We start from the raw sequence: 21,413 nt of genomic DNA, 5'->3' as shown, positions 1-21,413 counted from the left end.
AGACCCTTTGGCCCCCTCACCTGCCTTCCCAACATGGCTTAAGTCTTGACCTCTTTTGTCCCTGGAATTTGAGACCTTTGTCAGATGTGTTGAGGAAAACTGTTTTGCACTCTGTCACAGTTCCTCACAGAGATACAAGCACTACTGTGACACACAGGCAGGAGATTTGGTCTCAACACAACTGTGACTTTATGGTCCCCATTTTACAGATAGGAGCACTGAGGCTTGGCTCCAGTCTAATCCCATGCTCAAGTTCGCAAGTGGACAGAGCTGAGAGAAACGCTACCTTCACATCTGGGAAGCCAATAGTGGACTAACGAATATTGGCAGGAGCACTTATGAAGGCTTGAGGCAAATGAAACATTGCCTCTGGAAAACATGGGCACCTTCTAAGGGACCACTCTGAACCCTGCTCCCAAACTAACCCTGCCCTGCTAGTCAGAGGCATAAGGAAGTAAGCCATACAGGGGTAGGATTTTCCCTTGGCACAGGCACCACAAGCGCTTTCAGCTTTCATTATTTATTATCTTTCAGTAAAGGAAATAAGCACTCAGAGAGGTTAACCAACTTGCCCAAGGTCACCCAGGAGCCGCCAGTGAGCCCAGGGCAGCGTTCCCGCCAGGGAAGGCGGATGCTGGCCAGCCCTGAGGGGTGAGGTCGTTTCCGCCCGCCTCTGCGCCCACTCCCCTGTGCGTGGGGCCGCCTGTGCCGTGCCCCGGCTGTCCCCGACGCCCGGTGAGGGAGGCAGGGGAACCACGGGGGCTAGGGCTGCTGAGCCCGTGGAGCCCAGCTCGGCCAGCTACGGCGGAGGACGATGTGCGGCACGCTCAGGTGAGCCTGGGCAGGGGTCCTGCCGCCGGTAGCCCGGGGCCCACGCCTGGAGCCTGCCGGCCTCCTAGCGCGGGGGCTGGAGCCGGCACCCGAGGGGGCGGCGGGGAGGGCGCAGGCAGTGGCTGGGAGCGCAGCGGCAGCGGCGGCGGCAGAAGCTCGGCTCCACGGCTAGAGGTGGCCGCTCCAGTCATCCAGGGCGCCTGGATCCCTCTCAGGCAGCGGGTAGGTGCGGTGGGTGCGCGGAGGTCAGGAGCCCCGGAGCCCACGTGTGCGGGTGGGGACGCAGCGGGGGCGGGGCCACGACCCGGCGAGGGGCTTGGGGACTCTGGTCCAGAGCCTGAGCTTTGCCGCAGAGATGGGCTGCGCGGCGACTCGGGGTAGGTGGGCTGGCTGGTTGTGTAGGACACGTCTCCAGCGTGGGACCACTGTAGGGTTGGGGCCAGTGCCCTGCACTAGTGTACGTAAGTACTTGTGAAACTGCTTGTGTGGTCACTGACTATAGGAGATTGTGTCTGTAAGGGTGTGTGTGTGTGTGTGTGTGTGTGTGTGTAAATGAGAGAGAGGGAGAGGGAGAGAATGAAAGAGAGGAACATAGGTTGTGCATCTATAATCTGTGTGTAACCAGATACGTGTGTGGATTGCGTGGATGGTCCTGGATGTGTAAGGAGAGAGGGTTCTGTGTCTGTGTGTGTGACACAAGATATGCACGTCCGAGTGTCTAGCTGGCTGTGTGTGTGAGTGACCGTGAGTGTGTGAGTACGTTGTGCTGCATGAAGCGTTCACGGTCACTGCCAGTACTAGCGCCCTGCAGTTGTCTTCCACAGAATCCCAATCCCAATTTAAGATGCATTTCCTCTCAGCTTGCTACCCAGTGTGTGGCACTGTGCTGTTGATACAGGGAAGTGGTGGCTGGCAGAGGTGGCGAAGTCATGGGCATCAGCTCATCTTTCTAGAGTTCAGTGTTAAGAAAAAATGTTGGCTTGGTTTTCCATTTGGCCCGTTAAAATGAACAAAAAATGTTTCTTAGGGTACAGATTTGGCATGAACCAAAGGTGACTTTTGATGGAACAACACTGAGGCAGGTTTGCCCTCCTTGTATTGATATTGCTGGGTGGACAGCCCGAGTCATAAAACTGTGTGGGTAACTCTGGGGGGCGGTGGGTGGTATTTTCCTGGTCTCCTGTGTCGAACTTCGCCATCAATGATGAGGGAGAAGTTGCTGGGAGCTGCTGGTGAGCACACGTAGTAAAGGAAAAGGACACTGGTGATTGATGCGGTGCCCTAGAATCACAGGAAAAGTCAGGACGGGACAAAACTCGTGGAATTCTGAGGAGCAGCTCTCACCTAGGTAGTGATGAGTGTGGAAAAAATTAGTAAAGAGCAGAGGATTTGCAGCATTCTCTAAAGATAAGTCATTTTTAATCTTATCTTTATTTTTCCCATGCACCCTGACCCTAAATTCTCTCTTGTGTTTGCATCATTTCCCCCCTTGGGAAACATCTTTATTATAATTATTATTATACAGCTGAGCAGGTCATCATTTAACTGGAGCACAACAGAGCTAGCTGGAGCTTTAGGGACTGCCCAACCCAGCCCCCACTGAGCAGGCGGAGGTCCCTGGGTGCAGAGAACAGTGGTGCTTTTGGTTCTTCTGAGTTAACTGGATTTTACTCCTGAAGCTGGTCCCTCTATGGGCCACAGTGGCCAACAACTTAAATGTGTTTTCTTCCACTTGAGTTCTCCAAGACCTCCCTGGCCCTGTTCATCCCCTCATCTCTTTCCCCAAAGAACACCTGAAACCCAACCTAAGCAACCTGCTACCCTAAATCACCTCCTGATTTTCCCATTTGTTTATGAACCACCACCATGTTCTGAGTTACTTGGCTGGAAACTGAAGTCATCTTTTTATTTCTTCTCTTCCTTCATTAGTAGTGATCACAGCTTAATAGGCAGGTTTTATTAGCTTTCCTTCAATACCTCTTGAGTCTAATTTTTTTGTTTTTATGTTTTGTTTTTTTCCTTCCTACTGTCACTACCTTATCGGGAGAAACCCATATTCAGGGATTTCTGGAAATAGGAACAGATATAGACTGTGATCATTGGGGAAATAAAAAAAAAAAAAAAGCAAAGCCAATGTCAAGGAGACCCTTGATATTATGACTGTTTGACTAATAAGTGAAATGTTTTTTTTTGAAGAACCTAGACCTTCTGATGGTTGTAGCATTATATGATCTAGATCAAATGTCTTGGCCTTTCTAAATCTATTTCTTCATTTGTGAAATGTGATGAAAAATTTCAACTAAAACCTAGCTGCTAAATCGTTTCTAAGGTTTCTTCCAGCTTTAAAATTATCTAATTGTCATTCGTGTTCTTTGTTTTAGCAAGAGACATTTCTCCTAATGGTTTAGCATTACCTTCTGATATCTAACCATCTTTTTAAAAAATTCAGTTTTTCTTTAAGGAAAGGAAATAGGCAAAGGGGAAAAGGGTGAACTGCACTGTTGACCTAAGTTTGTGGTGGAGGGTCAAGTGCATATACTATGCCTTAGAGTTGAAGGAGTCTTACAGGTCACCCATTCTCACTTTCCCATCAACTTCAGAATCTTCCTTACCATTACCTGTTTGAGAATTGAAAAAATGTGTCAAGTCTTATTGAGATAACGTCACCCAACATTATAATTCAGACTACTCAAACCTCTGTAGCCTTGACATTTGGGGCTAGGTACTTTTTTGTTGTGAGGGATTGTCCTGTGCATCATACGATGTTTAACAGCACCGCTGGCACCCATTAGATGTCAGTAGCAAGCGCCAGTTGTGACAACCAAAAATGTCTCCAGACATTGTCAAATGTCCCTTTGGGGGACAAAGTTGCCCTGCCCCAACCCCTGTTGAAAACGACTGTTGTACGTGTAATTCAAACACAAGTATTGTAGCCTTGTACAGAAATACCTTACAACGAAGTATATTAATACATGGATGAATTGCTGTGTTGCTAGCTGCTTTTCCACCCCCTTCCCACTTGGCCACCCTCACACATTTACCTTTATGCCTCCTGGTTTCTCATCGCCTTGTTGCTATGTCTGGAAATGCTCAAGATGCTGCTGAAGGCTGAGAAGCATTTCAGAGACAACATAATAATAATCCTGATAGCTCGCATTGCTCCACCCCTTGATATGTGCCAGGCATGGTTCTCAACGCTCATTTAATCTCCATTAAGAATCCTATGAGAGAGATGCTTTTATTCCCCCCATTTTAGAGATGAGCTAACTCAATCTTAGATGGAGTGACACGCTCATGTTCTCTCAGCTGTGATGTGTTAGAGCTGGACTTGGTGGGTGTGTTGTCTGACCCCAGAGTCTGTATTCTGAAGCCCCACATGAAACTGCCTTCCATAAATGCATCTTGATGTTACAGGGTGGAAATGATCTGAAACGTCCTCTAGGTCAATTGTAGAACCAAGTCTGCTTCTAGAAAGGCTAGAGATGTGAGGTTGGCAGTTGTGTCCAGATGAAATCATGGGCTTTCTCTCTTTTGTGTCTTCTCCAATCTCTTTGTTATTCATGTTATTCAGAAATAGCCCCAGGGCATAAATGCAGGGTGAGAGCAGTGGTGGCTGGGTTGGGTAAATTGGGGGAGAGGGGCTCAGGGGAAAGGAAGGATGGCTAAAAGGAGCAAACAATGAATGAGACATTTCTTTTTCCATTAAGCCTTGCCCGTCATCTAAACTTGAGATGTCTCTTCTATCACCAAAATGAAAGTTGCCACATTTTTATCAGTTCCCCCTTTACATATTCTTGTCCTGCCCTTTTCATTCTTCTATTCTGCGCGCTGTTTTTATACTACAGACGCAGTAGAAAGTGGTCCACCTTTGGACAGAGAAATGGAAGGGCAATGTAAATGACTGTCAAGTAGGTTTATTGCTAGGGTAAGAATGACAACCTTACCAGTTACTATTGAGCTTGAAAATTCAAGGCAAGCCTTCAGAAAGTTGACTATTTCCTGAAAGACCCTATATCAACACATCCGCAGGTCTGATTGCTGCCTGTGAATAGATAGTAGAGCCTTGGTTTAGCGAGTCTTAGAGTTTGGTTAAGAGGAGAGTAGTTCTCAAACTTTGGAAAGCATCAGAATCATCTATAGGACCTGTTAGAATGCATGCTGCTGTTCCCTACCTCCAGAGTTCCTGATTCAGTGCTTCTGGGTTGGGGTCTGAGAATGTGTATTTCTAACAGGTTCCCAGGTGATACGGATGCTGTTGGTCCAGGGACCACAATGTGAGAACCACGTGGTTAAGACCTAAATAACTAAGTAAAGCTCACAACCCATCCACCTGAGTTTTTGTTTTTTTAAAATGTATTTCTAAGATAAAATTATTTGGATTTATGAAAATCAATGGCTAGATCAAGATGGAAAGAATAGTAACTGCTAAGGACTAGTGGACATCTCTCACGAAGCATCTAAGCTTTGCCTCTCATTTTGAATTTCAGAAAAGCCTCAGCCTTTTTTCAGCCGTGGTACTTCTAAGTTGGATTAATTCTGATCTTAGATCTTTTCATGGTCCCTACCTCCACCCACCCCCACTGCTACTTCAATTTGGAAGATAAAATCCCTCATTACTCACAGGAAAATCCGAATAAAAAGTCCTTTAATATCTTGTTTACTGCCAGATACATTCTGACTTGTTCCTCTGAGATTAAGAATGGTATGTTACCTGTCCATCCAGCTTTTGTTTCCTGTGTAGGTGCTTTGTAGTTCTTTCTCTTTCAAATCAGTATTAGCACCATGAAGAAACCCAACAAAAACTCAAGTCAGAAAATTTATGTTAAACTTTTAAAACCTTAATCAGAAAAAGTTTCTTTTAAAACCCAATTTCGCAGTCAACCTCTTCCTTCTTGACTGTCAGCATCTGTTTCTTTTTCGTGTGAGCACATGTCTTCCACCTAAACAGAGGGACTCCAAGCACTTGCTCAGAAAGATCTAGAGGTTCTGAAACTGACATCCAATTTAAGTGATGTTCATTGAATATTTGCTATGTGCTATGGTCTTTTTTGATTTTTATATCAAATAAACACCCCGAGAAAAGGGATGTTTCTCACATTTATAGATGAGGAAACCAAGGCCTGGAAACTTTAACAAAATTCTTGTATTAGTTAGAGGACTAATTGTATTAGTAAGTATATATTTTTGCTTATGCATAATGGAAGTCAATACTGGCTTGTATAAGCAAAAATTGGAATTTATTGGAACAATAATGTGGCTTTTGTCATGGATTCAAGGAACTGTACCACAGGATGGATGGGAACCAGGTCATCTCCAGAGAACTCAGTGCCAGGAGTTCACGATCTTTTCCCCATTACTCTGCCATTAATGTGACACATTCCCAAGAGGGTGTTGTTTCTCTGTTCAAATTCTCAAGAAAGAAAATCTGATTGGCCCAATTATTTATGACCAAGAGGTCAGAGCAGAAGCATAGTCGCCACGGGGCTCGCTTTTGTAGTTGTAGATATTTCCAATACAGGTGGTCTAGTGGACAGTCGAATGAATGTCTTCTGTTGTCACAAAACTAGTATGTCAGAGACAGGATTTGATTTCAGGTTTGACTCCAAATCCAGTGCTTTTCTCCTACCAAAAGGATGTTTGATCGAGAAACATCTGTTTTCTTTTCAGGGTCACCCCATCATCACCACCACCATGTTTGGCATTCCTGCATAGGGTCCTGCTGTTTCCATTCATGCATACGGTACCTCTTGGTTTCTGATACGTATATGGCTGCATCCTGGTTCCTCTCTGTCCACTTGGATTCTATGTCATGTGGCCTGGCTTCTCATTCTGCTCATTCATGTCAGGTCTCTGGCTCACCTCACACTACTCTGACTTGTTCTACAATTAATATTTTACTAACTTTCTTTACCATATTTCTATCTATCCACCTCTCCACTCATCATTCCATTTTGGGGATGATTTCAAAGTATGTTTCTGTTTCTTATTCTCGTTTTTATAATTGGGAAACTGCAACCAAGTCAGTTGACCTGACTTGCCCAAGGTCACCACCTCCTGAGGAGATAGGTGATGGAGCTGGCATTTAACACTGGCAGTCTGATTCCCCAAATCACTTTTAGCCACCAAGTAGCATTGTACCTCCTGGAAGGGGAGAGAGAAAGATTCATTCAAGGTCAGTCAGTGGCAGGGTAATGACCAGCACCAGGAGGTCTGATTCTCAAGCTCCTGAAATTTCCATTACCTTGATCCATGATAAATAGTTCATTTTTCAAGCAGAAACAGTGTTTCCCTTGCTCTGCAAAGACCTTCAGATTTGGCACTTTACAACCTTCCTAGATATCCGGAAAATCTGATTTTTGGCATAGATCATTTTGCAAAACTAATATACTCTTTCTTCCTTATCAACATTTAAAAGGAATTTCTGGAAATGACAAGCTGGGAAATTACTATTTCAGATAACTTTTTACAATGTTTACAGGACTTCCCATATGTTACCTTATTTGAACTTTATGAGTAGTAGCAAATCTGCAAGACAGGTGGGCTGGCTAGCTTAACCACATTGAGCAGCTGGAGACCTGGGGCTTATAGAAGCGAAATGAGGAACTCAGAGTCACATGGTGCTGAAAGGAAAGTCGTGCCTTGGTAAAAAACGTATCCTCTTTCAAGTGCCAGCAGACATTCTGTAGGCTTTAAGGAGCTCCATAAATATCTAGTTAATAAAATTGTGCTGGAAAAGTTGAGATGGGGGACTATTGAGATATGGATCCTTTATGAGCTAACTTAACTACTAAGTTAAGGGTCTGGGATCTGAAAACACTGCAGTGTGGCTGTGGGGACAGAGCCCCAGAGAGCAGTTTCTAGGCTCTCGGCCTCATATGGAAAGGTGCTGGCTCAGGTAGTAGATGGTCATCAGCTGTGACTAGTTGGTCATCAGCTGTAGCCAGTTAGCCATTAGCCACTGATATAACTGCTGCGACTGAACTAGCAAGTGCGGATTGTAGTTGGTGAAGGGCTGGTTGGTTGGCTAGCAGACAAGCGCAGATTGCAGTAGGCAAGGGAGTTGGTTGGTTGGCAGAGAAGCAGACGGTGGGTTGCGGATCATGTTGATCCTACCTCCTGTGTCTCGCCCGGCCGCCAGCGAGACTGGGTTGCAGGAAGACCCCCCCCCATGGGGTACTGGTGGATGTTTGCGTTTGTGTCTCGACCAGCCGCCATCGAGAATATGGTGGTATGACTCTCCTACCCATGGCTCCGTGGGTGCTCCTTTTTGGCCTCACCATGTCCTGCGTTCTTGTGAGGGGAGGGGGACCACAGACCCCGCATGACAGTGGCTTTGCATGGTGTCTCCTTTCTGTGCCTCAGTTTCTTCGTTTGTGAAGTGGGGACAATTGCAATACTCCATAGCGTGATGTGAAGATGAAATGAGGTAACACATGTGGTAAGTTTGGTACTTAGTATGTGTTCAACAAATATCAGTTATAGAAATGTGTCATTATTCCTCTCCTGTTTCCTCTCCGGGATTCTTCTCTTCTTTGTTACATGGGTCCCTCTAAAATGTACGGGTATAGTTTTATCTTTTTCCTGAGGGGTTTGTTTGGGAACTGTTGGAAGGAGATTTTGGACAGCAGTCTTTTGGGAGGTGACATCTTATTAATCCAGGAAAGATGCAGATTCTGCTCCAGAATTTCCATCTAAGCTGTAAATAGTCCGTGTCCTTCAAGATTGCATGGGGATGCTTAATTGGGTCTGATAATCAGCACATGATCTCTGAGACAGAGAGTTCTGTATAAACTGTTTCCTAATCCAGGAGGCTCAGAAGAAAGAGAAGAGTGAGGACAGAAGAGGTAGAATGCTGGCAGAGACTTTTTCCCCTTAGCATGCACAGAAAAGACTGTAATCCAGGTCTTTCAGCCAATGAAGCATTTAAACAGATATGGAAAAACTGTCCAAGAGGATTTCAGAAGGATGTGCTCACCTGTGTGGGTTGTGCTCCATTCTCACAGTGTTTCCCAAACTGCTCTCCATGAACGATCTCTACCAGAATCACTGGGACATTTCTTTGTTAAAATGCAGATACCTGGACCTACTGATTGAGAGAGGCTTCGAGGGAGGCACCCAAATCTGCAGTTTTGCAAGTGATTTTTAGGTATTCTAATGTTTGAGAAACACTGCTGTCTGCAGCATAATGCTGCAAGGTTCAAAACACTAATTGTGAAAGCGGTTTAGATAGAATGCAAATTTGGCTTGACCTGCCCCCAATTCTAGGCCCGTGAAATCAGTGGTGACAAAACCCTTTAGGCATTCTCAGTCTCAGCTTTCAGGGGCCTCTCCTATAGAGAAGAGGAATAATTTCTGTAACCGCATCCAAGAGTAGGGGAGCTCAGCCCCTAGCTGTATTGCTGCCTTTGTAGAGAAGCAGAGTAGGAAATGTCCAGCCTCCAAGGACTGGGACACTGCCACGCTGGAGACCACCTTGTTACGATAGCTGGCCAACATTATATTGTGAACTCACTGGACACCTGCTTTGTAATTATTCATTTCATTTATTTTTTGCCATGACCTTTTCAGGTTAGTATTATGCTTATCCCCATTATACAGATGAGGCCACTAAGGCTAAGAAACTACGTAATTTGTTCTAAGACATACTGGTATTTGATAAAACTAGGACTGATTCCAAGGCTGTGCTTTGAATCAGGGACGGGCAAACTATCTGATCAGCTGCCTGGTTTTTGTATGGCCTGGGAGCTGAGTTTTTACATATTTTAATTGTTGAAAAAAAACGAAAGAATATTATTTTGTGACAAGTGAAAATGATATGAAATTCAAATCAGTGTCCATAAATACATTTTATTGGAAAGCAGCCATGCTCATTCATTTACATATTGTCTGTGCCTGTTTGCACACTACAACAGCAAATTAGAGTAGTTGTGATAATGACCTTATGCTCCGAAAAGCCTACAATATTTGCTAAATGGTCTTTTGCATAAAAAATGTGCCAACCTCTGCTTTAAACCACTATGCCAGTGTTTCCCAAACTCCAATCTTTTGAGTACTGCCTTTGTAATTCTTGCCACCTTCTCGTGCCATCTGGAGTATTATCTGCATAGCACTTTTCTTTAGATCAATTAGTTTTCCTTAAATAAATTTGTTTTATTTTCCAAAGAAACAAAAATGTAAGTGGAAACCAGTACCAACTGCAAGAAATAGAAGGTAATTGCACAAACAAATGCAACACACACAAAACAGTGTCTCAGCTTGTAGTTCCGGCAGTGGGAGCAGACACTGTCTCTGTCCCTCCCATTTTCTTGCAGATCCCCTCACCATATCTCTGTACGCCTTTAGGGGACTGCCCTCACTCTGCTGGAATTGACTGTTTTGCTCATAAGCACAGTTAGCTGGAGGTGCTTGGGAATCTGTGTCGCCCTGTGGACAGCACTTAATTAATGAATGATAAGTGTGGGAGTATCAGTACCCCAATTCCCTCCCCACTTGTCCACGATAATGCTGCCCGTATGTTTTACACCGTTTCCCTTCCCTTCTGGATTAAGCTTCAGTGGCTTCACACATTCCTCATTGGCTGCCTTTCATTCCCTTCCCTGTATCATCACCCGTCAGCCAGCTAAATAAACTGTGTGCACTTATGTAATCCTCTCCTTAAGATCTGCTTCTTGGGGAGACCCCAGTAAGACAATAGTGTTTCTCACAAAAGACTGTGAGCCCGAGACCTGTTCTTTATTATGAAAAGCGAGATTAACAAATACCAGGAAGGATTCAAAGATAAGCTAACACTTATGTGAGTCCCTTTCTTCAACGTAAATAATTGTGATTAAAATAGAAAATGAAAAGAAAAGGCATTTTTCATCTCTGATAGCACTAACGCCCCACCTACAACCCAATGTCATGTGCTTTCTTCAGTGGCATGAGAACCACACTTGGGAAATTGATGTTTTACCTTAAAGCGTGGTCCCCACACCAACAGCATCAGCAATTCCTGGGAACTTATTAGAAATGAAAATTCACCACTCTAGACCTACTGAATCAGAACCTTGGGGGTGGGGCCCAGCCGATGTGTTTTAACAGGCCTCAGGGTGGTTTTTATGCACGTTTAAACTTGAGAACTAAACAGTCTCTGAATTTAGTTCTGCTCTCATTGCATTCCTGGATTTCATTGAACTCGGAATCATCCAAGACTTGCTTCCTCCCCTCAAACGTGACTGTCTGATGGTTTTCTGGCTTCTGTTTGAGCCTCCCACTGGGGTGGACATTGTCGCTTGCCACGGCACACAGGTCAATAATTGGACAGCTGTGCTGTGGGGTCATCTACCTCATAGTGAATCTCAAACTCTTCAGACCTACGCTCGTCTCTCCTTTGGAGACACAACAACAAGGCTAATTCCTTCTCTCATTATCAAATAGAACTTTCATGTTATGTCATGCTAGTCATTTAACAGATACTGATCACATACTGTGTCTCTTTCCTCATAGAACCTGTTGCCAAATTCGGACTCAGACATTAATCAAGTGATCAAAAAAGTAAATACATGAATAAATGCCCCCTGAATGTTCTTTTTTCCTTCATGAAATATCCAGAGCCATACTTCACTGGATCTGGTTTCTTGTAACCTCACAACCCAGGTCACACTCTTTGGAGGATAGATTGGGTATGTCTGTTTATGCCTGTTTAATATTCTTTCATTGGGTAAGGGCTGTTTTAAATATCAGGTTTTTTGTTTCTGTTTTTTTTTTCTTCTTTTTTTGACAAAGGGGCTAACTTCCTAGCTGAGATATATATCTAGATATATATATATATATATATATATATATATATATATATATATATATATATTTATATGTATATATATATATATATACACACATATATACACACATATATATGTAGGTATGTATATATATATGTATATATATATACATATGTATACACACATATACATATATATGTATGTGTGTGTGTTTGTGTGTGTATATATATATGACCCAGGAAGACTATTTTCTTAGTTATTTTGAAAAAAGTTAAAAGCCATTTTTGCATCTTAATTGAACATGTCAGCCTGGTTGTCCCGTAAGTGTAACTGAATTGACATCTATATGGATTTTATGGAAATAAAATGGCTAGAAGCTTTTATTCAGGACTAAATCTTTCTAGATGATTTAGCACAAATGGCATTTTGACTACCACCCCTAGAACGAGATACTTGGCAAATGAAGGTCCAGCTTCTGGAACGCAGGCTCTTTTTTTCTTTTTTAAATGGCTTACAGCTTACATTTTCACTTGTACACTACCATTTAGATGTCTATATAAATAAACAAATAATATGATTTTTTCTGGGGTAATTTACAGGGAATAATTCTTTTAAAGAGTATGTATTAACTGATTAAGGTATTAACCAAAATTAAAAAGCCAAAATGAGAGGCAACAAGTGTTTACTTGGGATCAAAGAATTGCGACTAGGGGAGCACAGATTTAGGCAGAAACCCAAACAGTGTCCCAATTACAGGGTGAAGGTGTAGAAAAGAAGAGGAATAATAACATAAAAAAGAAAGAATTCCTATCGATGCTGATAAACTGAGCTATTCTTGCTATACATTATTGGTTACTGGCTCTATTTTTAGATAGAGAGAGTCCCTAATGATCAGTCCTTATGTCTACTTTCCTGCTGGTTTTATAAACAATTGTTTGTAAGACAATGTTGGTTTGGCCCAGTCCAAGGATCTGGTCCAGTTCAAACAGTCTTGTCGATGTAAGAATGTCCAAAACTGTAGAGAATTTTTTGAAAAAATGTACTTGAGCCAAACAGAGGCTATGCCTGGAAGCAAGATCTCAACAGACGAGAAAAATACTTAGAATGATAGTTTGCAGCTTAGTTTATGCATTTGGAATTAGGGACATAATATAAGGAAGATTACATGAAGGTGGGAGGAAACACAGTGGGATTAGATTGCAGGAGAATTTACAAGATTATGTGCTCTTTTGAGGATGGTTTCTCTTCTGAGGGGTCTGAAAAGAGATATTTCAGAGGTGTGTTAACCTATCTTGTTTCCTCGAAAACCGAGGTACCACTGTATAATAATATACTATACTATAATATAATATATCAGGTCTTATATTAATTTTTGCTCCAAAAGACGCATTAGAGATGATGGTCCGGCTAGGTCTTATTTTCGGGGAAACACAGTAGATGCACAGAAACAATGGACAGGGCTGGCTTAAGGCAAAGATAAGCCTTTTAGTAAAGAAGTTGTAGGCCTCGGGTGTGACTACGCACCATGACCTACTTAGTTAGGAATTTATGATCAGATCACCCTGTGAGGTTACTTTTCATAGTATTCCTTTTTGTCTACAGTCTAAAGATTCAAGGATCAAGACATCCATGGCAGTTCCCCTAGAATGGCAGCTCCAACTTCATTTCGAAATGGCTCCATTTATGTCATTTTTCACATAGGTTAAAAACGAAAACCAAAAAACATTGCTGAGACAGCATTCTATAATTGCCAAATATTTTCTAGAAAACAAAGTCCAAGTAAATAACCAAGGAGAGGAATGAATTATTTTCTTCCTTTTAGTGAGGATTTCCACAGTTGTAATTTTTCAGGTGATCCAAGAGTTGTTTTCCCAGTGAAGTTTATTAGGAAATCATGGTCACCATGGGATGTAGAAGATGGTTTGGGGATTTGGGGATGCTTGTGTGTTTGATCCTGATGAGATTGTGTGTTTTCATGCATGTGGCCAGGAGTGGGTTAGAGCAATGAGGTAATGAGTGAGGCCTATGAGAAGCATTTGAATACCTAATGCTTCATAAGTATCTGGACTTATTTGATTTCCCATTATATTGCTCTTATTTTTGTCTCACCTGCTCAAGATGTCTGTGATTGTGCCTGTTTGAAATAGTATATGTGAATTGAGCATTCATCCTTTTTTAAAATTATAAAATGATTCAAAAACCTTTTCTTTTTTTTCTGGGAATATGGGAGGCAGAGATAACATGGATTATCACAGTCCTCCAATTTTAGCATTGGAAGAATCCCCAGCAGTCACCAAAATCACACGTCTCATTTAGATAGACGTCCTTAAACAGTTACCCACATGCTGCCTAAATGCCTCCAATGATGAGAAACTCAGCTCTTTGAAATTTCCTTTAACTTCTGTGAAGCTGTGATTGAAATTTCTGCCTTTGTTTACCCGGCCCAACACCCTCTAGCCCAGTCCATTCTACAGTTGGAGAAATTGAGACTCAGATTGGTGAACAAGCTTGTGAAAGGGAGCAGAATTTGCAACCAAAATATGTCTCTTTGGCATAAGGGTTATTTTAGGCTGATTATTCTTAAGAAACAGCAGACATAGGAAAAGCTCTGAAAACTGCATAGAAATTACGCTTTGTAAGAAACATCTACATTTATAAGGGAAATCTCCATTTGTCTCTCTTGGTACCAGGAAGAGAAGAATGACTCTAAAACTCTTGAAACTCTTATCAGTAGAGAAGGCAATGACTTAATCTGCATAACGACCTTACCCTTGTTTGCTGTGCTTTTCCTGGTAACTCCCCCTAACTATCTTAGCCCCCTGCCATCTTCTTTTGTCTTTAGCTGGACATGATTTTTAACGTGGTGGCTTGGGCATTTTGAAGAGTTACTCAGTTTTCTTGGGTCTCTCCCATGTATACAGGAGGTAAACATGTTGTTAAACTTGTTTGTCTTTTTCCTGTTTATCTGTCTTTTATTACAGGGGGTTCTCAGCCAAGCGCTTATAAGGGTAGAGGGAAAATTATTTTTCCTCCCCCACACCTGCGTAAGAATAGAAACCTTGAGTTAACAGGGTGGGGCTGTGAACCCAGGCCCAGTAATTCCTGGTCCAGTGCTCTTTCTATATGTCAGACTTCCACCCTCAATTTGGCAATTTAGGTAAATAATGTTTTACTTACTACTGACACTTGTCCAAAACAAAGGTATTGAAATAATGCCCTTTGATGTAGAAATTTAACCCATGTAGGCATACTCTATAAAGAAACGTGGTCAATTCATGCACAGTTATGCATGAATATCCATTATGCAGCCAAAACTAAAGAAAAAACAAAACAAAACAAAGTGCAGCAAAGCAAGCTGAGGTTATGACATAGCTCCAGGTTGGCAGATGTTGGCACTGTGCCAAACTACATCGATATTCGACTTGAATAGGTGGGGACAATTTACAAGTGAGTACTGTGCTCACACTTTTTATAATCGAGATGCAGCTACACACCTTCTGTTAACCATTAATGACTATTCCACAACAATCTTTCAGAGTATTCTGAATCAAAGAACAAGGTTAAAGATGGGATGTACTTACCTTTTGGGTAAGTACTTGCCCTTTAGGTATTTAAAATGTGCAAGCTAGAAAACTAGGGGTTGGAAGAAGCCTTGGGTGGCATAATAAGATGATCTCTTCCTCTTCTCCCTTTTTAAGGAAAGATCAGATTCTGAATGTATTCATCAAGGAGAAGACGCTCCAAGGAGTGTGACAGAGTTGTATGTTACTGTAACTTTTGTGACAGGAAGTATGTTTTGAATAATTCCAGTGGCTTGAGCTTGTCCTAGCCCTGAGAGAATACCGAGACCTTCATTTGTACCTCACGTGGTAGAAGGGTTTATTTGACTCCCTCCTCCACCTCTTTTCCAGGACTTGCTATGTTATTTTTCTGGTTATAATTATCTAGGACTGTTTCTCTGAAGAAGACCAATAATGGAGGGTATCACTCTTTGTCCCTTTATCCAGGTGGTAGGATATAGCATGATTATCACTAAAACACACGCACACTCATGTGCATATATACACACACAGTGTCTAACTGAATTCCAAATTGACAACTTTTAGAAGTGACAGAGCTTGTACTTGAGCATAGGAGATGCGCTCAGTTGATGATTATCAATTAACTAGGTAGTGTTAAGGAGCTAGAAATGTAAGTATGCAAGATAAAAGCACTGGTTCCTTGCATACTCCTCTCACTCTGTGCGATCTTCCTGACAAGAGGTGTCTCTGTAATCGTGGTTCTGATTAGTTATCCCTGGTGAACACTGCAGAAAATAGTGGACTATGAGTGATCAATTAAATCAAGATAAGCACTGTTCACCAACTTGTCTTTTGTCAACTCTAACAAAATGTATGCTGTCTCACTGGCTTGCTAAAGAGCAATCATTTTCAGTGGAATTGGATATGATTACTTCAGGAATGATTTTAGGTAGAGGAGGAAAGAGGATGGAACTTCGTCACTTTGATTGTTAGGGCTTTGTACTTAAGTATTTCAAATAAAAGATTATTCCATATTCAAAACGTAAAAGAGAAGTGGACAAAGCTACTTTGCTTGAGGTCAGAGTCTAGGTTCAGAGTCCTGTAGGCTGAGCCTTCTCCACACCTGCCACAGATGTAGAAATGCCCACAGGCACCCATGTTCATCTTAGAGGCTCTAAAGAGCGAACATTGAAAAACCCCGAGAGATCTGTATCCTTTCCAGATCTGGTGGTCTGCCATTCTCTTCCTGGCTACCAGGCATATGTGTTTGGTCCACCCTGACCAAAGCATCCAAGGGTCCAGGCTGAGCTTCATAGTTCTGTTATGTAAACAGATTTACAGTTTCTTCTTGGTTAGATTTGATTAATAAATCAGCAGATGGAATGATAGAATATCAGAGCCAGAAATGAACCCAGAGTCATCTCTTCCAATCCTGTCTGTTTATTGAGAAGAGGGTGATGAAGCTTAGAATGAAAAAGGAACTTGCTCAGGGTAATGCCAGGAGAAACAGACCAAGCTCTTCTGCCTCTGCATTCTCTGAGTCATTGTGTTGTGGAACAAATGTGATGAAAAATAGGAATTCTTCTGAAAAAAATGCAACTGTAAAGTCAGTTAAGACTGCCGATTTGGTGGAGATCTGTAGGTGTCCGTCTACTAACCGGTGTAGGGTCTTCTGAAAGTCTGTGCTAGAGGAACTTCTGGTAGTTTGAAAGTTAACTCCCCTTCGACTGGGAGTTCTTAGCCTGGGGTTCATGGATGGGCCTCAAGGAATTGTGGGCTCCCCAGAAAGTGTGTATGTATGTTCAGGCACGTCCATGTTTTTCTGGGCAGAGAGTTCTCAAGAGCGTGCTAGATTCTCAAAGGGGTATGTGATTACCCACCCTCAAAAAGGGTAAATGAAAAATAAAACCCTGAAAATCCTCACAGTAGGAAACAAAATGACTGACCATTTTAGGCAATGTATTGTTTTAATCATAACAATGTACGTACCTATTTTCACTAGCTAGTGTCCTAATGTAGATCATATGTATATAAATAAGCTATGTTTCCGAGAAGAGCAAAAAATAACAAATAAACTGATTAACACAGAGTAAAAAGAAGTACCTGTAGGTTTTAATCTCCAGATTAGTAAAACGTAAAGAAACTTTTGCAAAACTCAGCTGTACCATACCTCAATATGCCAGTAGCTTTTTGCCGTAGTATTGTTTATTAAATACTTTTTTGATACTCTGTAAAATAAAAGTCTTAATAAATAGGAAACAATGATTATTTGACATTTTTCCTTTAACAAAGACTTTTATTTTCTTGCATTACCTTATGGTCTAACCTCTTATTTATTCCCACATTATAGGACCCCGTGGGCACTGACTTCCAACTCACCCATGCCTATTTCCTGTAATGGACGAACTTGATGCTAATGTGAGGTACGTGACATTTCTGTACATATTATGGTGTAAATTATGGTTATTTGAACTATAAGACCTCTGAACAATCTATGGTAGTAGAGTTAGAAAGCTAATAGATATGGATTTTCTTCAACGTTTTGTATATAATCACGAGTGTGTTTCTGTTTAATTATAAGTGTTTTTTTCACTTCTGCTTAAATAATCAATAGGGCTATAAATGTTTCCGAAGTCTATACTAAAAGTCTGCACTATGGGTGATGGTGTTATAGTAAAGTAGATATTCATCTCTGTAATAGGAAGAAAGAAGTTGTATTGAAATAGTGTAAAAATAGCTTAAGACTATCTGTACATCTAAACTTTGAATATACACTTAAGTAGTGATTTATAGCAGGTTCTTGTTTGCCCACTTCTTTTTTGCAACCAGGTCGTTAGATTATGTGACATGATAGTTGCATGCTGTAGTTATGTAAAGTTATGGAAATGGTTTATGCTTTGTTTTCCTGTAATTTCCTGCCACCTGTGGATATCAAACAATAGGATGGCTCCTAAGAAAGTTATTTCTTTAAAGGCTTGTTGCATTTTATGTAGCACAACAGAATAGGGCAAGAAACTTGTATTCAATAAGACTTACATGTTGTGGATTGGCATTTGAGTCTGAGAACTAGCCATAGATACCAGTCGCTGGAAGACATTCTAAAAAAATACATTCCTGATGTAATCACAGGACAATGTTACTTTCACTTGAGACCTGTAGAAAAGCGTTTCAGGTATAGATCAGGGGCATTGTGCCTCTGAGTGTGATGTAGTAGAATGCTGTGACAAAAGGGAGTTGTCAAATGTCTTGATGCAAACTCTAGTGAGATGTGACTTGAGTTGCAAAAATGTACTATCACCCCAAACCCGGGAAATCCTTAAGGGTGGAATGTGTTTCACGCATAATCCCTGGCACGTGGTGGGTATGTACTAAAGGGTGTTGAACAGCCAGTCGTTGCTGTTACTACATGTATTCCCAACAGGGCTGTGTTCTACTACACCTAGATATGCAAAGAGTCTCTGACTATTTAGCAATAAAACATTTTACACTCTCAATAGAGGCATCGTGGACTTTGTTATTTGCCCAACGCACTGACTTGGTTCAGAGTCTTAGGACTTTAACACAAATTTTTTAGGCTGGTGCCATGTGTTTATTTTTCCTCTGAAAGTTTGTGATGTTATTTGTACAGTGAAAGCAGGGTGGAACCTAGAGAATCTCAATTTTATTTTTGATAATTGAAAGGTCAAAGTGAGCAATATCGATGGTGAGAAGTTATGAAATTGTTTTGAGTTTCAGACACTGTATAAAACTGCATTAGTTGGTTAAAATGCACTTCTTTTTGGATAACTCAGATAATATGATCCCTCAGATTTCTAGCTTTTCAACATTTATTTATAGCAGCATTGGATTCAAATGGCAGAATACAATTCAATTAAATGAACATTAGCCTCGTGTGCTGTGGAATAATAGCGCAGGATACAAGATAACATCGCTCTCCAGAATCTTGTCTCTGGACTATTCTCTCTATCAGGTTTCTAACTTGATCCCATCACCACGTGTCATCCTCACCCACTCCCTCTCTCTCCACAAGATTGGTAATATGCAAATGCCACAGACTTTCCACCTTCTTCCTCCTCGGTCCAGCTTCTGGGTGTCCATGGTCAAGGATGCATATTAGGTTGCCATTTACAAATTGTGGTGCATGGATAACTAATAAAACATATTTTTAGGTGGTATATGAACATGGTTTTATATGCTTTGAAGATAAGAAAATGAGAGGAGGGAGAAGGTTGGAGAAGAGAGAAGTTTCAAAGAATTTGAGCTGTTCTCGGAAAGGGTGAAACATCCAGTGGCATGGTGGCTGTAAAGGACTTTGAGAGTAGTTAGGTTGCAGGTTGCATATATTTGTTTGTTTGTTTGTTTTAAATGTGTATGATGTATATGCTGACCACTCCCAGGATCCAGCTTTTCAGCAAAACTTTCCAACTTGGCTACGAATTGAGTGTTGAATGTCTATTATGTGTGAAGGCATCATGAGCTATAAGCTTAACATGTATCATCTTATTTAATTTTTAAGACAATCCTATGAGGTACATGCTATTGTTATTCCCATTTCACAATGTGTGGTAACTAAGGCACAAAGAGGTCAAGTAACCTGCTCAAGGTCATATAACCACACTGCCTCCTACTGTACTACAAATATCTTATGTGACCGTGCATGTGTGTGTGCATGTGTATTGGTGAGATGGTTGACATTCCTGTCTGGGTAAATGTGATTTGGAAGAGAGAATGCATGTGTGAGAATGGACACCCGAAAGGCACAGGATGGCAGAAGACAACAAGTGCCTGGGGAAATTTCAGAAATCTGAGAGAAAGCGTTAGACCTGTCTGCGCTGTAGAATTGAGAGGCTCCAGTCAATTTTTTGCAGATATCAAGGGACAGAGAGGTCCTAATTGACATTTAGGGCTAAATAAAATGTCTTACATTTAAGTATTTTGTCAGACCATACTGGCCATTTCATTTTTTGTTTGTTTTGTTTCATTTAATTGAGTTTGCTAATTCCATTTGATCTTTATTATTATATATCTATCAATATTCTTGGCTACAAGCATCAGAAACTAACTTGCTAACATATTCAAAGGTAATTCGGAGAAGCTACAATGTGCAAGCTCAAAGAATTAAGGAGGAAGTGCTGGAGGTCAGGACTTGGGTTTAGAAACTGATGTCCTAGGTATAAACAAGAACATTGGGAGTTCCAATAGAGCTCAGAAGTGGCCAACCAGAGGAAGAAGTGGTCAGTACATTTCTGCATTGTGGACAATGTCTAGCCATTTCCTCTTTCTATATACTGCTCAAGAGTCAGAGTCCTGGGAGATGACATCTGATTGGTCAAGCCAAGTCATGTGACCACTTACTATCCAGCTTTCATAATGGGAGGCAGGTACTGCTTAGGAAGATGACATACAATGGAGGAAAGTTTAGTCCTCTAAAGAAATAGGTGCTTTTTAGGGAGGGGAAATGGAGACCGGATAGAAAAATATGACCAATGTCAAACTCCATGTTTTTTGTAGCAGTTGGAGTTATCTATGTTTTCAAATAATGTTGCTCCACGTATAAATAAAGGTAAGTCAGGGTTCCTTAATCTGTTTGCTATACTTTCACTAAGCACCTGAACTACATGCCAGGAAGTTAACATTAAGTGCCTATTCTTAAGGATCCCATGGTCTAGCTAGAAGATGATCAAACAAATAGAATTTAATACAATGACAAAAGAACCTTAATAGTGAGGTATACAGTGAGCTATGTTTTCAGTGAACTATAAGGTAGGACTGAAAAAAAAAAAAGAAAAAAGAAAGAAAAAAGAAACACGAGGGCTTGGTTTTAGAAATATGAGAAGCAGTACCAGTATTTTTCCCTCAAGGGCGTCCATTGTAGAGAGTAGTCATTGTTGGATGGATTGACTCGTGATGAAAGCTGGCAGTGAATCAGGCCTGGTTGGAGAGGGAAGTTCCTGACAAGTTCTCTCCTTTGGTAAAGTGTCTCACAAACTTAGCAGTAAGCAGGCAGCTCTTTCCAGACAATTTGACACCCAACTGATATTGTTTGTTCGGCTGTTTGCTTCTTGTTGGGGCTGTAGAGGAGACAGCTGCATTTTTGTGGTGGCTTTGGTGATTTTGCACAAGATAAGTCTTTGTAGAACATCATCTACTTGTGTTTGGGCATTGAGCCTGGTGGTGGCTTACCCCTGTGCTGTCCCGAAGCCCATACATATGGGCCTGAAACACTGCCTGACTTCAGGCATAGCCCATGCATTTTGTTTTGTTTTGTTTTGTTTTTTTTTAACTACCAGATTCTTCCCAC

The 21,413-nt window shown here is 41.5% G+C and overlaps 1 protein-coding gene across 9 annotated transcripts in view; it reads left to right on the top strand.

Moving 5' to 3' along the window:
- Positions 1-469: 469 nt before the first annotated feature.
- The window catches only part of HTR4 (5-hydroxytryptamine receptor 4), a 153,590-nt gene continuing 132,646 nt past the window's right edge, over positions 470-21,413 (top strand). For 2 of the 9 annotated variants that reach the window (XM_074313738.2, XM_019734364.3), the window contains exons 1-2: positions 531-831; positions 17,463-17,535. In XM_074313738.2, coding sequence (XP_074169839.1) covers positions 17,510-17,535 — 26 coding nt within the window. In that variant the 5' untranslated portion in view covers positions 531-831; positions 17,463-17,509. Of the gene's footprint in view, positions 832-859; positions 1,054-1,175; positions 1,289-17,462; positions 17,536-21,413 lie in introns of those variants that run through there. The other 7 variants (XM_019734367.3, XM_088798696.1, XM_074313740.2 and 4 more) reach the window with 6 other exon arrangements.

The sequence above is a fragment of the Rhinolophus sinicus genome, chromosome 5, assembly GCF_057876585.1.
Source record: "Rhinolophus sinicus isolate RSI-liver-muscle chromosome 5, RSI-T2T, whole genome shotgun sequence".
NCBI classification, from domain to species: domain Eukaryota; kingdom Metazoa; phylum Chordata; class Mammalia; order Chiroptera; family Rhinolophidae; genus Rhinolophus; species Rhinolophus sinicus.
The sequence above is the reverse complement of the archived record's forward strand: the minus strand, read 5'-3'. Positions and strand labels throughout refer to the sequence as shown.